The sequence below is a fragment of the Lissotriton helveticus genome, chromosome 2_2 (genome assembly GCF_964261635.1).
Source record: "Lissotriton helveticus chromosome 2_2, aLisHel1.1, whole genome shotgun sequence".
Lineage (NCBI taxonomy): Eukaryota > Metazoa > Chordata > Amphibia > Caudata > Salamandridae > Lissotriton > Lissotriton helveticus.
Genome location: NC_136060.1, coordinates 369,410,979 through 369,426,265, shown reverse-complemented (window position 1 = coordinate 369,426,265; position 15,287 = coordinate 369,410,979). Strand labels below are relative to the sequence as shown.

Below are 15,287 nucleotides of genomic sequence, written 5' to 3'. Positions count from 1 at the left end.
GGTGGGAGGTATAGAGACCCAAAGTGTTTTGCCCAACTTTGAGGTGGAATGCTGCAGGGTCTCATGGCTGCATCGGATTTGGTCCGTTTCCTTATGAGATTCCAGAACACCCCGGAATCCCTGATTTTGCTAGCCTGGAGTAGGTCCTCCCAGTATTTTTCTTCCCACTCCCTTCTAGCCGTATTAAGGATCTTTTTATAAGCCTTCCTAGCCTCATGGATCACACTTTGGGATTTAGATTTAACTGCCTCAACTAGCTTTGCCTTATGGGTCCTGCAAGCTTGGGTATACCACCCCTCACAAACTTTTTTTTTAGTTCCTGTCGTGCCCGGCTTTTTAGAGGACAGGGTAAAGACATTGGTTAGGTCTTCAATCAGAGAGAGAAACAACCCACTCACTTTACCAACCCCTTCTAGCGAAGATTCCAAAGATGTTACCGCGCGGTTTAAGTGGGATTGAATTTCCCCAACCTTCGCCTCGGATAGGACCAGTTTCGCCCATTTAATTCTTCTGCCACATGGGGAGACTTCAGATTCGTCTAGTGGTACGAGCGCCTCTTTAAAGTTGGCCTTCCATTGGGGTTGCCACCAGTGTTCCATTTCTAGGGAGAGAGGGTTGTGATCGCTCTCCGTCGAAGGGACCACCTGCATGTCCTTCACATAAGGCCATAAGCACACATCTATTAGGACATAATCCAGCCTAGAGGTGTGCCCTGGTCTGTTGTAAGTATGTGCACCCCCCCTATCCAAGGAAGTCCTCCCATTCGCTGCCCTTAGATTAAATTCGAGAGTAAGGGAGTATATTTGGAGCGCCACTTCTGTCCACTTTTTAATCGGTACGATATCCAGAGCCGGGATCCCCCACCTGGCATCCTCCTCATTCTGGTCGAGGGAAACATCCGAGCCCAAAGGCTCGAACGTGCAGTTCATATCACCAACAACCAGGGTGCGGTTCTTATTGGGGGTGTTATTTAGCAGGGTCTCAAGAAGAGCTATCACTGGAGACTTTCTCCCACCCTTTGTACCCCGAGCATACACGTTAAAGATGTTTAGAACAATTCTTCCCCTTTGGTCTATAAGGGTAATATTTTGTATGTCCGGGGAGCCTGTGGGATAGTCCACCACTCTACAATCTAAAGAAGCCGCGACCCAAATAAGAAGGCCACCAGCTGGGCGGCCTCTCCCAGATTCCGAGGCCCGCGCAGGAGAGGAGTATGAGGAAAAGCCCACCCTATGGACCGGTATCAAGCTCCAAGTTTCCTGAAAGAGGCACAAGGAGTGCTTGTCGACCCATGCAGTAAAATCTGGGAGGGCCAGTTTTCCAGCAATCCCTGCGATGTTCCAGCTGAAAACCTTAAAGACTAGGTCCGTCACAGCTGGAAAGTCGCTGGACGCTTGAAGGCCTCTATCCATGGGGCTCCCTCTATATAACCGAGGAGAGCAGGGATCTTGTGGGGTTTTTGTAGACTCTCCTATTTCACTTACAAGGTTTATTTGGGTGGATGGTACTTCTTCTCGTTCTGCTCTCCTCACTGATTCCAGTCAGCAGGGGCCGTTTGCCCGCATATATTTCTCCCTGTCGCCTCCTACAACCCCGGCCCAGTTTTGGCCCGAATTGAGAGAACTTTCACTTCCTCCAATAGGGCTCACAAAATGCCTTGGGTAAAAATACGTGAGGTCTACCAGTTTCACCCCCGGGGCCCCCATATTTTTAATAGGAGTACAAATGGATGGCACCATTCTATAATCTTGGAAATTTATAATAACACAGTCCCCTTCCAGCATTTTTTTCCCTTGCCCCACCCATCCCACTCTACGGACACTTAAGATAATACCGTCCATACCCGGGGGGATTGGTTTATTTGCCTTCAGCCAGTGTATACACTTGTTCTTAAGTGATTGATGGTTTTCCAACTGGCCATCCTTTAGAGGAGGCACATTAACCATGACTGCAACAAATGGTTGGCAGTCTGGTGGGAGATTAATTGGGGGGATCCGTCGTGGGCGGATACTGGGGGCCTGTGAGAAAATTGTTGGGGCAGAACATTGTGTTTCAGGCCTGGGTGCTTTCCTAGTCGTTGGGCCGCTGGGTTTACTGCTACCTTCTAATGTTTGTTGGACCGCCTTTTTGCCCTCAGTTGTCTGTTGCTGTTTTTGAGAATGTGATTTTGGCTGATTTTTCTCTGACTCTTTATTTGTTGGAAGTCCCTTATCGCTTGGCCCTGGATTCAAAATCGGAGGGGGTTTCGGAGCTGGAATTACTCGATTGTTAAGAGCAGCTTTATTTTGGGTTATTTGGGGCTCAGGGCCTTTCTGCACTAATAAGTCACTCCCTTTTACACCCACATCCTTATTTACAGTCACTCTAGTTGCTAGTTTAATTGTTGTCTTGAGTGAATGTAACCCATCCAGAGTTGACTGCTCTAATTTATCAATCCTATCCCCTAGACTCTTCATTTGAGTTATTAATGGTTTCAAGAGGGTATATACCTTCTCCAGAATATTTTCGACCACTACCAAGTCAGCTCGCTTTGGGACTTTAGTTGTATGAGGGCCCTTTGGAGAAATCAGTACATCCCCTTCTGTATCAGTTTCGTTCTGCATAGGGGTACCCCTTGTAATACTTGGATTTGACACAGGAGACTTCCATACTCTTTGGTAGAGGGCGGCCTGTCTCACTAGCTTACCCTTCTTGCGTTTGCGCAATTTTTTACCTACGAGGGGAAACTCCTGCCGAGTATCACAAGACACGATAATAGAAGATGCCCCAACTAGCTTTCCATCTGATACAACTGAGGTACGTACAGGGGAATTAGGGGACTCTGGGTCTCCAGTAACATCACTTAACAAAATAGGTGGTAGTGATGCGGAGCGATTACTACGGCCATCATCTTCCAGAGTATCTATAGAAGGAAGAGCGGCCTGGGATTCCAACCTGTCAATATTTTGCTCAATACCAGACCGATGAAGGGGTTCCAAGGGAGCACTGTCCATACTAGGAGGGGTACCTCCTTGAACCCGTGTAATGGCTGGTGTGAGCGGCTGGGCGTCTACCCCCAATAATGAGCGACTTGCGGGGAGATATACTTCAGATAGACGCCGCTCAGAGATGGCGATCTCCTTTTCAATCACCGCCGCCACCCTGGTAATGAAGCGGTCCATTGACCCTATCACGGGGCTCGCGGCATTAGATCCCCTTTCGACCTCACCCCTGAGAGGCTTACCAGAGCGTGTAGACATGGTTTGGGCAACAGGAGAGCAACAGGCACCAAGCGTGAGTCGTCGTGGAAAGGGACGGGGCCCAGCCCAGCCTCTGCCAGCCCCTGACGGCCACAGACGGTCCCGCCCTTGTCCCGGGCTTCTCCCGGCGCTGCCCGCGCGCGTCCCGCGGGGCGGGAGGCGCTCTGGTGCTTTGTAGCGCCTCCGGTCGCAGGTGGTGGCGTCGGAAGTGCGACGCGGGTCCCGGGGCACCTGGGGGTTGTAGTTCACGTGGCCGTTTCCCTCACGGCGCGAAAATGGAGCCGCTGGACGCACCCGTCCCACAGCAGCAAGGAGAGAGTACTGTCCGCAAAAGCCGTTGCCCTCACGGCTGGATTCAGGTACTGGAGCTCAGGTATGTCCCCCACACGGAGCTCCTGCCGCTCCGGCGCTTTGTAGCGCCTCCGGTCGCAGGTGGTGGCGTCGGAAGTGCGACGCGGGTCCCGGGGCACCTGGGGGTTGTAGTTCACGTGGCCGTTTCCCTCACGGCACGAAAATGGAGCCGCTGGACGCACCCGTCCCACAGCAGCAAGGAGAGAGTACTGTCCGCAAAAGCCGTTGCCCTCACGGCTGGATTCAGGTACTGGAGCTCAGGTATGTCCCCCACACGGAGCTCCTGCCGCTCCGGCGCTTTGTAGCGCCTCCGGTCGCAGGTGGTGGCGTCGGAAGTGCGACGCGGGTCCCGGGGCACCTGGGGGTTGTAGTTCACGTGGCCGTTTCCCTCACGGCGCGAAAATGGAGCCGCTGGACGCACCCGTCCCACAGCAGCAAGGAGAGAGTACTGTCCGCAAAAGCCGTTGCCCTCACGGCTGGATTCAGGTACTGGAGCTCAGGTATGTCCCCCACACGGAGCTCCTGCCGCTCCGGCGCTTTGTAGCGCCTCCGGTCGCAGGTGGTGGCGTCGGAAGTGCGACGCGGGTCCCGGGGCACCTGGGGGTTGTAGTTCACGTGGCCGTTTCCCTCACGGCGCGAAAATGGAGCCGCTGGACGCACCCGTCCCACAGCAGCAAGGAGAGAGTACTGTCCGCAAAAGCCGTTGCCCTCACGGCTGGATTCAGGTACTGGAGCTCAGGTATGTCCCCCACCAATCAATTTATTTATGCATAAACATATGATATCCGTCAGTGATTACATTGGTTGACGGTTTCTTACACGGGCAGTGATTGCAAGAATTGGTACCGGTGCACATTTAACAGACTTAGGGCCCGATGTAGGTAAGTTCATTTTTCCGGTTCTTAAATACCGATTCATACCGAATCGGTATTTATGAATCGGAAAACTGAATGTAGCTAAAAAATCGGTAAAAAATACCGAATCGGTAACAATCGGAATCCTCACTCGGTAAATACCGATTCGGTAATCTCCGAATCGGTAATATCCGAATCGGTATCACCCATTCAACCCTATGGGCCTCCAGGCCCATAGGAATGAATGGGAGATACCGAATCGGATATTACAGATTCGGAGATTACCGAATCTGTATTTACTGAATCGGTAACATCCGATCTCGAAAATTCGAATAGAAGACATGTGAGCCAGTTAACCAATCAGGGACACCCACCACACCCCACAACAAAGCAACTGAGAAATCAACCAATCAGATGCAAGTGGGAGAGGAGTGGAGAGGGGAGAGGAGTTGGCCTAACGGCTAAGGCGCTCGACCTCGGACCTGGGGATCTGGGTTCGAGTCTCGGTAACGACGCCAAAAGCCTCCTGTGATTCTGGGCAAATCACTTAATCTCCCCGTGCCTAAAATGAATGTGTGTCCTCATGTAACGTAACTGGTGCTATGTAAAGCGCTCTGATACCTGATTTGGTTCGGGTCTAGTTCGCGCTATATAAAACTCTGCAAAAAAAAAAAAGTACCACACCCCAGTACCTGGAGGTGGCCACACCCATGCAGGTGCAGAGCTACAGAACTGTTTGGAGAGCTGGAGGGGAGACAGAGGAGCAGGCTGCACTGAGCTCAGCAGAGCATCACCATGGAGTCCCAGGAAGGCCAGAAGGATGGAGGTGATAGAAAAAGAAGGCTAAAATTCAGTACAACTGAGCTCCAGGTGCTGGTGGAGGAGGTGAAGCATTACAGCCAGCTTTTTGGGAGACAGTCCCTGCAAGTAGCAGAGTCTGTCAAAAGAAACACCTGGCTGGCGATCCAGAGCAAAGTAAATGCCCTAGGGGTCACACATCGGGAAATTGAAGATATCAAAAAAAGGTGGTATGATCTGAGGATCACCACCAAAAGGAAGATTGCAACCCAGAGGAAAGAATCCTTAGCCACAGGTGGAGGGAAGAGCCATGCACCAAGCCTCACTGAACTGGTGCAGCTGGTGGAATCCACCATGGAGCCGGAATGCATACACGGGATTGGGGATGCTGACAGCTCAGCCAGAGCTGCAAGAAAGAAAGGTAAGATGCATGGACATGAATCCCCACCCATTCCCTGGCCCCTTCCCCAATGTGGGTAACTGAATCACAATCCAGAACACATGTCAGTACTCACCAGCAATGCATCATGGTAGTCATAGTCATAGGTACCTACATCAAAGAAGCCAACACAGAATTCAGCATGCCATGCCACACTCCCCATACACAAGCAGTTGAGGCTTAGGAAATTGTGTGATAGGAATGTGTTTAATGAAGACACACAGGTGATCATTGTCCATGTCTGCCCACAGGAGAGTCATCGCGCAGTGCAGCGCAGGGAGGGGAGGCGAGTGCACCAGCAACGGCGGCGAGGGAGAAGCCTTCAGACACATCAGGACCCAGCACTATCCCTGAGGACACTTCCACAGCGCAGACACCCACAGCATTGGAGGAAGACACCACAGCATAGCCACTGTCACCCCTGCTGTTTGGGACACAGACTCCGGAAGCACCTGCAGGTGCCACAACACCAACCACAGGGTCCTCTGTGCATGTGAGGCCAAGGAGGCAGGATGTTCCACCACTCAGGATCCTAGAAATCTCTGATGAAGAAGAGGTGAAGGTTCACACACCTTGCACTCCACCACTGGGTGGCAACGCAGGGCAACAGGGCTCATCAGGATCTGTGCGTGCAAGTGTCCGTGGTCGTAGGGCATGTGAGCGAGACGAGGGGCAGGATATGCAGGGGGTCTTTGCTGGTTTGGAAACCACTATGGTGAAGATCCAGTGCATGCAGGCCAAAGGGATCATGGCAGTGCACAGACAGGTGCGCATCCTGAACAGCAGGATGTCAAACATTGATCGGGGGATATGCTCCATGGTCCTAGGAATGGAGTCCATGGCAAAAGGAATGGAGTCCATGGCAGAGGGGGTGAGGGAAATCGGTGTGCGCATGGGTTCCCTCTGTGACATGCTGGAGAGTGACCAGACAGAAAGGCGCAGGAATAGGCACGTACTTAAGCAGCAGAATAAGGCCATCAACCGGCTGGCAAATGCAACCACCCTGCTATGCCGCCGGTCAGTGAACATGCAGACTGACATTGTGCACTGCTGGAGTGACTTGTCCAGGGGGATGGGGAGAGTGACCTCTGCTATGGAGGTACAGCTGACACAGCAGACAGCCACTGCTGGTAACACGTGTGTCGGGGACACAGAGGAGTCCACGAGCAGGAGTGGATCCAGCACTCCTGAACAGGATGTTCGTCGGAACAGCAGGCTCCTTGCAGAAGACCCTGGAACCTCTGCGCAAGTTGACCCCCTGCCCCGTAGCTCCCACACCATATTGCGTAAGCGCAGGCATTAACAAATAATCCTGAACACAGGACAGGTCACAGTGATGTGAACTTTGGCCACCCAGTGTGAAATGCGGATGTTGTTTGATTCATGTGGTCTGGTATATGTGAAGTGCAGTAGTGCATATTAAACTGAGTGCTTCAGGAACTAAACATGCCTGTGTCTCCTCACTCTATTAGAAATATCTGGTTGTGATTTCTGCGTGTCTCAGTCTGCCATCTGTTGCTGGCGCTGCTCCTGCTGCATTGTGATCGGCTTGTTCTGTCCCATCATCTATGTCCTCATGATATGTGATTTCTACCTCTGTGCCCTCCTTGGTGGCAAGATTGTGCAGCATGGCGCAGGTCGCAATAATTTTGCAACAGATCATTGGCATGGACTGGCGTGCACCTCCACTCTTATGGAGGCAGCGAAATCTGCTTTTAAGCAGTCCAAAAGTGCGTTCCACCACGCAACGTGTTGTTCTGTGTGCCACGTTGTAATGCCTTTCACTCCTGGTGGATGGATTCAGGAAGGGGGTGAGGACAAATGAACGCAGGGCATATGCACTGTCACCTGGGTGGAAAATGAAATAATGATTAGTCACATACTTCTGCATTGAGTATCAGGGTGTCTCACAGTTATTTACCTAGCAGGTATCCATCCCCAAAATCACCAGCAACAAGGCGTGTGTATATCCCACTATTCTGGAAGATGTAGGAGTCGTGGGTACCCCCTGGAAATTTGGTTACTATGTCGGTAATGATGTTGGCAGCGTTGCAGATCACCTGCACATTGATTGAATGCGTAGACTTCCGGTTTCTATAAATGTGTGCTGTTGCTGCAGGTGGGCATAGTGGGATGTGCGTGCCATCGATACAGCCTATGATGTGCGGGAAGTGTGTAAGTTGGTAGAAATTGGTTTTGGTCTTTTCTAGTTCAGCAGGTGTATCAGGGAACTCAATGTAGTGTCCCATCCTCTGCATCATGGCGTCAAGGAATTTCCAGAAGAAACGTGACAGGCAGCTCTGGGACACCCCACCTGCCACAGAAATCACATTCTGGTAGCTCCCAGAAGCAAGAAGGTGTAGGCAGCACAGCACCTGCACATGGGGTGGGATGGCGTGCGCTCTCGGGGTTGGGTGTTCCAGATATGGGTGGAGGTCCCTGATCAAGTCCAGGATGGTTCTGGGGTGTAGCCTGTACCTTTGCAGGATCTCTGGTTCAGTCAGTTGGAATAGGGTGATCCTCTGCCTATACTCCTCCCTTAGCCAGACCCTCTCTCCTGCTGCCTGTATCCGTAGCCGCCTTGTCATTATGTAGAAAGCCACCATTGTGGTTGCACTGTTGCATTTTGGGGCCTTCTTTTATATCCTGCACCTGGTTTCCACCTGCTTTCATTCCGTGGTAAATACTGACTCTTAAATACCAATTTTCATGGTATTCGGTATTTTTTGGGTTTCCTACATCTCGATATGCCATTTTTACCATTTCTGATTTACCGATTCGGTAAATAAGAATTCGGTATATTCCGATTCGGAAAATACCCATTTCTTATTTACCGACTCGGCAAATAGGAATTCGGTATATTCCGATTCGTGAAATACCGAATCGGTATTTTACCGACTGGTTTTTACCGATTCGGACACTTTTTTTCCACATACATCTCGAAACTCTTATTCCGGTCGGTAAGGGCCGAAATTACTGAATTTCGGCCGTTACCAACCAGTATTTGGCTACTTATATCGGGCCCTTACTCATTACAGTTGCAGGTGTGATATAAATGGTTTTTATACAGTAATCAGGATGTACGTTTTAGGTAAGTAAGTTTTAAAACCTTAAACTCGTTCCTCTAAACACCTCCATGGTGCAAGGGTGCCTGCGTTGTGGGGATGGTTGATTTTATGCAGGCAGGGATCCTTCCTGCACAAAATTAATGCATTCAGGCGCTTTCCTTTTCCTATGTGTGCTGCAGAATGCACTTGCAGCAAACATGTAAAAATGAAAGCACAAGGAGAAATGTTTTCATTTCTCTTCGCTGTTCCTCCCAAACGCCACCTTTGGGGTGGCGTTAGGTTCTGGTGCATTCGGAAATCTGGGAATGTGTCAGGTTCCATGGAATGCCACTTTCACACATTTTTTTGTGTGACAGGGGCACATATTTATAAGTCCATGAAAAGCCACGTGGCTTTACGTGGCCCTATAAATATACGGTGGCACATTGCACCCCCGGAATGTAAAAAAAGTGACTTTCTGGGGGGCGCAAAGTGCAGATAGGGCTTATGAGGCCCTATCAGCACTTTTGCATTCCTACCCTTTCCTTTTGCCGTAGGGCAGTGCAGCAGGGAGGGCTGCAAAAGCCCATAAATAAGGCCCTACATTTTAAATAAGCTGGAAGGGCCGATGCAACAGACGACCAGAGGGATTCGGAAAAGCATGATCAGAGAGTGCTGGGGCTGGAGATGTAAGAGGGAACAAGGAGAGGCGACAAATAGCAAAGAAAAAAATGCTCCGCCATGTAGTGTTGAAATACAAATAATGGTACAGCAGAACAAACAAAAGAAAAGTGAGAAACATCTATGATGAAGGAGCAGTGAACAGAGACAGAGAAGAAAGTCATCCAATCAAGAACAGGTGGTAACTCGTACCCCCTCCATGTATTGTATGTTAGAAAAAAGGTCTTCTCAGCCTGCTAAAACTGTAGGCAAAATAAAAAGGAATAACACGGAACATTATGATATTTCTTGGTATTTTGTGATACAGGTCTTCATAGCCCATGACATGTGGCACTTTTTCCAAACAGTGCGCCCATGCGGTACTCGTACCCCCCTCCATGTATTGTATGTTAGAAAAAAGGTCTTCTCAGCCTGCTAAAACTGTAGGCAAGACAAAAGGAATAACACGGAACATTATGATATTTCTTGGTATTTTATAATACAGGTCTTCATAGCGCCTGGGGCCCATGACATGTGGCACTTTTTCCAAAAGGTGCGCACATGCGGTTTCAAAGTACAACCTTGTTCTGTAATGTTGTACTATGATTTTATGGTAGATCTGCCATACATTTGGCTACTTACCAGTGTGCTGCGTCTTGAGCATCATTGGGTCTCCGCCCAGATGAGGTACCAAGATGGCGCAAGCTGCCCGAGCATTTGTTGGTATGTTGGAGAGAAAGAATTGACCATTACTGGTTGGAAGAGTGGCCAGGCTGTGTGGTTGGCTGTCATTTGCGTGGAGTGTAGTTTTGAGGGTGTCGCTGTACTATGGAACATAAGCGGCATGCCAGGTAAGACGGCGTTCCCTTTTTGGCCGGCCGATAGTTAAAGTTTACCTGGTGTTTGATAACAGCAAGGATGTTGGATCAGTGTTGGTGGATCAGTAAACCTGCTGGGTCTATGCTTTCCTCAACTTCTGGGTTGTGACTGGTTTTGCTGTGGGACTTTTGTGAGTTGATATTTTGCTAGTAAAGTTGATAGTTTTAAATTATGAAGTGATCCAGTCAATATTGTCTAGTTGTTTGCAAATGATTGTGTTTTAGTGGCCTCTGACCTAGCCGTCATACTCCTAATAATCTCTACTTTCACTGTCTCACTCAGGAGTCCTGATGGGGATGAATTGCCCTGGTGCTACACGACGAAGGATCAACACATCACCTGGGAATATTGTAACATGACACGATGTAAAGGTAAATTACCTGTTTTCATTGACAACACAGTGGTGCTGGTAAAGTCAGCATGCAATTAGTACATAGACCATTTTGGCATATGTTATGAAAGCTTTGTGATTCTTATCAATTACGGCTGGACACATGTCCTCAGTTTCAAGGCAGTGCTGTGTATCTTACCCCCTTCCTGGCGCTACAGTGGTATGTTGCACGGAAGCAGTTGTCAGCAAGACAAATACTTAAATGCAGATTGCTAAGCAGTCAAAGAATTAAATGAATGTGTGCATGGATTGCTGTTCTTGTTGCCACGTGGGAAAATATTGAATTTTGGTGAGGGAAGGAACACGAAAATATGGCAGTGTAAATTTGTCTTTTTTTATCATGTCCGATAGCAAGACACATTAATTTGTTTGAAAACTGGACTATGAAAATATGGAAATATTTAGCTGTGTTGCTCCAGAACTGCCCACATATTTGGTCTCCAGCTTTCATTTCATCTGGCAGGATTTATGGAGTAGAATGGCTCAGCGAGTTAAACACTTGTCACCTAAATATAAACGGATCTGGAGGTCATGAGTTCAGTCTCTTCAAGAGCGATTAAGCATTCATCATCTCGAGGCTAGTAAATTTAGTAATAGGATCACCTAATATTAACAGTTCCTGCAAGCAGCAGAAGGGCCAAAGGAATCTGAGTGGTTTAAACCGTTAGTTCAAATGAGTGGGTTGGTAAACTCTGCAAGACTTAGGAAAAAGCCTATGGAGGCAATAGCAGATCTCTGGGGCGGATTCAGCAGCAAAAACCCCACAAATGAAGGGTGCAGAACTGCCAACCCATTCTGAGGTTAGTAGAAAGCCTTCATAGGATCCTATGGGACTTGTAATGTAGCCACTGACAGGCCTCTCTGGACCCACCAAAAGCAAGAAATTATAAATTCTGAGACAACTGTGGAAAGGGTCTGCACTCAGGCAGACAGACACCAAGAATGGAAGTCCATACATTGATGTGTATACAACCTTCTATCAGACAAGCCTCTGAAATGATGAACACTATAAACTGCTGAGGCACAACAGCAGAAAGCGGGACCACATGGGGGGGGGGCGCAGAACCACCTAGCGAAACTACTTTAGTACCGCATCAATTGCCAGCACTCTTGGAAACCCACCTGGAGAATCACATTGAGCTGCATTTATTCCTTAGGACTATTCAGTAACAGCTGAGGGGTCACAGGAAAAGCAGGAAACCAGGGCTTTGATTCCCCACATATACTGTCTCATTACTTACCGGTAATTTTCATTACTCCTAGTCCTATCATCCTCGTCCCATTTATCAGTAATGAGATGAATCCACCTCGCAAGACAGGAAAAAGGAAGAGAAGATTGGATAAGTATATTCCCCTGCCATGAGGCCTAAATAGGTAATACTGACCTAGCTTTCATCTTGAAATACCAAGGCTCCCCGATTTGAAGGCCAGGCATCCAGGAAGGATGGAGGGGCGTGATGACTTGGACAAGGACAGTAGGACTGGGAGTAATGCAGGTTGCAAGTAGGTAATGAGACAATGTTCCCAGGTCCCCCTTCTCTTTGTCCACATCTTCACTAATGAGCAATACCAAAGGATTTCTCAGACTGGCTTTAACAGACCAGGACAACGAATACAGCAGAAAAAGACACAGGTCATCATTATTTATTTTATTTATTTATAACGTTTTATATAGCATGAACATGACCTCTGGGGATATCAGTGCACTTTACAGGGGGGAGGAGTGAGAAACAGGTGAAGATACAGTAATAAAATGCAGATATGATATAAATGCAATCATAGAAGGATAACAAATTGGGGAACAGGACCTCCCTAGGAGATTAGGAGGATAGTAGTCATGTTCAACAAATGAGAATATACAAGGTAAGAGCAATCGATACAGGGTATGAATACGATTTTACGCCAACCGTTTGTTCATCAGAAAAGTTTTCACTTCTATTTTGTAGGAGGCGGTCGCATGAATCAAATGGATTTCCTTCGGCAAAGAATTACACATTTTCGGTACAATACCCGAAAAGGCTCTGTTGCATGTTTTCTTTTGGTGACAAATCTGTGGTTTCATCAGCAGGGAGCTGGTACATTGCGATGAAATACATCCGCCTGATAATTCCAGCTTTTTTTCCAAATACCTAGGATTATCGAAATGTAAGGCTTTATGAGTCATGTATACGATTTTTAGTTGAATTTGTGCTTCATAAGGGAAGCAGTTTGGGGATTTCAGATCAGAGGAGATGTGTTTGTTTCTTTTTGTTCCAGTGACGAGTCTGGCTGCAGAGTTAAGAGAGACCTGTAGGGGGACCAGCTTGTATCTGGACAGGCCACTGAGCGTAGCACTTCCGTAATCAAGCCTGGGAATGACTAGGTCTTGGACCGCAGATTTAAGGTCGTCGTGGGGGAGGAAGCGATTTCATTTCCTTAGGATGCTCATCTGGCAGTTTGCTCCTTTGGTGGCGTTACTGTTTTGGTTCTGCATAAGCAGATGTTTGTCTAATATAATTTCCAGAGATCTCACCGAGTCTATAAGGTGAGGAGTGCAATGGAAGGCGGATAAATGCTTCATCCATAGATTGATCTTGAGATTGTGTTTAGGTGGAGTAATGATGAGGAAATGAGGAATTCCGTTTTGAGATGGTTGAGAGCAAGCCAATTCTGAGTATTTTGTGGAATAGTGGTGAGGGTCCTGAAATCATCTGGGGAGGAGATTTTCAGGTACAATTCTGTGTCATCTGCCTACATGTGATAATGAATGTTAGAGGATGACAAGGAGCCTTCTTAAGGTTCCATTAATAAGTTGAAGAGAGTGGGAGAGAGGGCAGATCCCTGTGGTACCCCCAGGGTGGCTGCAGAGGGCTTGGACAGAGATTGGTTGGTTGTATGTCAATACAGCGCTGGCTTTTACCCCGCATGCCATTACAACGTGGGGATTACAACGAAAGTCGTTACAACGACTTTCGCTGGAGGGCGCTGGATAGTGGAATAGTTAAATTTTCTATTCCAACTCCAGCCCACGTTGACAGTAGGGAAGGTGTTGGATAGAAAATTAAACTATTCCCTATCCAACAGCGCCCTCCAGCGAAAGTCGTTGTAATGACTTTCGTTGTAATCCCCGCGTTGTAATGGCAGTGCGGGGTAATCCCCGCGTTGTTATGGCTGTTCTCCGATTGGTTGTCCATAGCTCTTTGGGTTCTGTTATGGAGGAATGAAGTAAACCATTGAAGGACAGTCCCTAATAACCCCAGTCTTCTTTTTAGTAGATTGTCGTGTTTACCAGTACCGAACGCAGATGATAAGTCAAGGACGATAAGAAGACACGCTTCATTCTGCTCCAACCTTGATAATACGTCATTCACTATGTGTATGAATGCTGTTTCTGTGGTGTGACCTTGGTGAAAACCAGACTGTTATTGGTCTAGGAGTTTATAATGATCTATGTGGTCGCAGAGTTGGATCTGGACAAATTTCTAAATAAGGTTTGCCGCAGTGGGAATGTTGGATATTGGGTGGAAATTGTTTAGGTCTGAGCAATCTGCTGTTGGTTTTTTTAGGATGGGGGTTACCTGCCCTACTTTTAGGAAGTCCAGGATAGTGCCTTGAAGGAGTGAGGCATCTACAATTTTGGTCCATAAAGGGAAGATAGACAATTTGGTCTACTTAAAGATATTCGGAGGTAAATGGCTGGTGAAGTGATTGGAAGGTTTCAGCGCTGTAAGCAAGTAGTGAATGTCACTTTCCTTGAGGGGAGTGAATATGTGCCAGGAGGCATGCTTTTTGGGGGAATGCCCAGTGACTGACAGGAATGGCAGATTTTGAGGAATGAGGAATGGTGAGTATGGTAGGTGGCAGCAGCTCAATTATTGTTTGCTGCTGCTTTTCAATATTTGCAATATGGAGGCTTGTTGGACCCAATACAGAGAGGGTTGAGTTGATTGTTGGACAATTTTGATTTTGGGGCGATTTCTAGCGTGGTCCAGTTTAGTTCTAAAGAAATTAGCTTTCGAACCTTGATTTGCGTGTTTTTAAATGCTTCCCACTGCTCTTAACCTCTTCTGGTGCTCTGGTGAGGATCTCCAGGCTCTCCAGGCTCTCCAGCCTCTACAGGCTCTTTCTGCCAGTCTCAAATTGTGTCTTTCAGTATTAAGATTTTTGTTGAACAAGGATTTAGAGACTTTGGTGGATATGTTTTTAAGTTGTAGGGGAGCGATCGAGTCAAGGATGTTCAGGATGGAGATAATATAGTGCTCTATAAGGTCGTGCACGTCCACCATGTCAACCTGGGGAGTTAGGGAATTGTTACTGGTGGCAGATAGGTTATTACGGTTTACATTCTAAAGATTTCTTTCCAATGTTTTGGTTTCTTTAGTTTTTGGGATCACATCTGCATTGATGAGGAAGGTGATATGGTAGTGTTCAATCCTATTGCAAGGTAAAATAGACTTCAGTGTATTGGTGCCCCATTTTCTCCAAGTCTCTCCTTTAATGTGAGTAGGGTTGTCATATATTTGGGTCAGCTCAAAGTCTGATAAAAAATGCTTTAAAGGTGTTTACTACCTGGTCATTTAGGTCATTCAGGTGAAGGTTGAAGTCTCCAAGAAATATCTGGGTAGCTTGCTGATCGGTGTTGGTTGAGAT

At 47.8% G+C, this 15,287-nt stretch overlaps 1 protein-coding gene across 1 annotated transcript in view; it reads left to right on the top strand.

Annotated features, from left to right (window-relative positions):
* Positions 1 to 15,287, top strand: part of HGFAC (HGF activator) — a 751,326-nt gene that overhangs the window by 504,582 nt on the left and 231,457 nt on the right. The window contains exon 9 of the mRNA XM_078678540.1: positions 10,550 to 10,638. Coding sequence (XP_078534666.1) covers positions 10,550 to 10,638 — 89 coding nt within the window. The remainder of the gene's footprint in view (positions 1 to 10,549; positions 10,639 to 15,287) is intronic.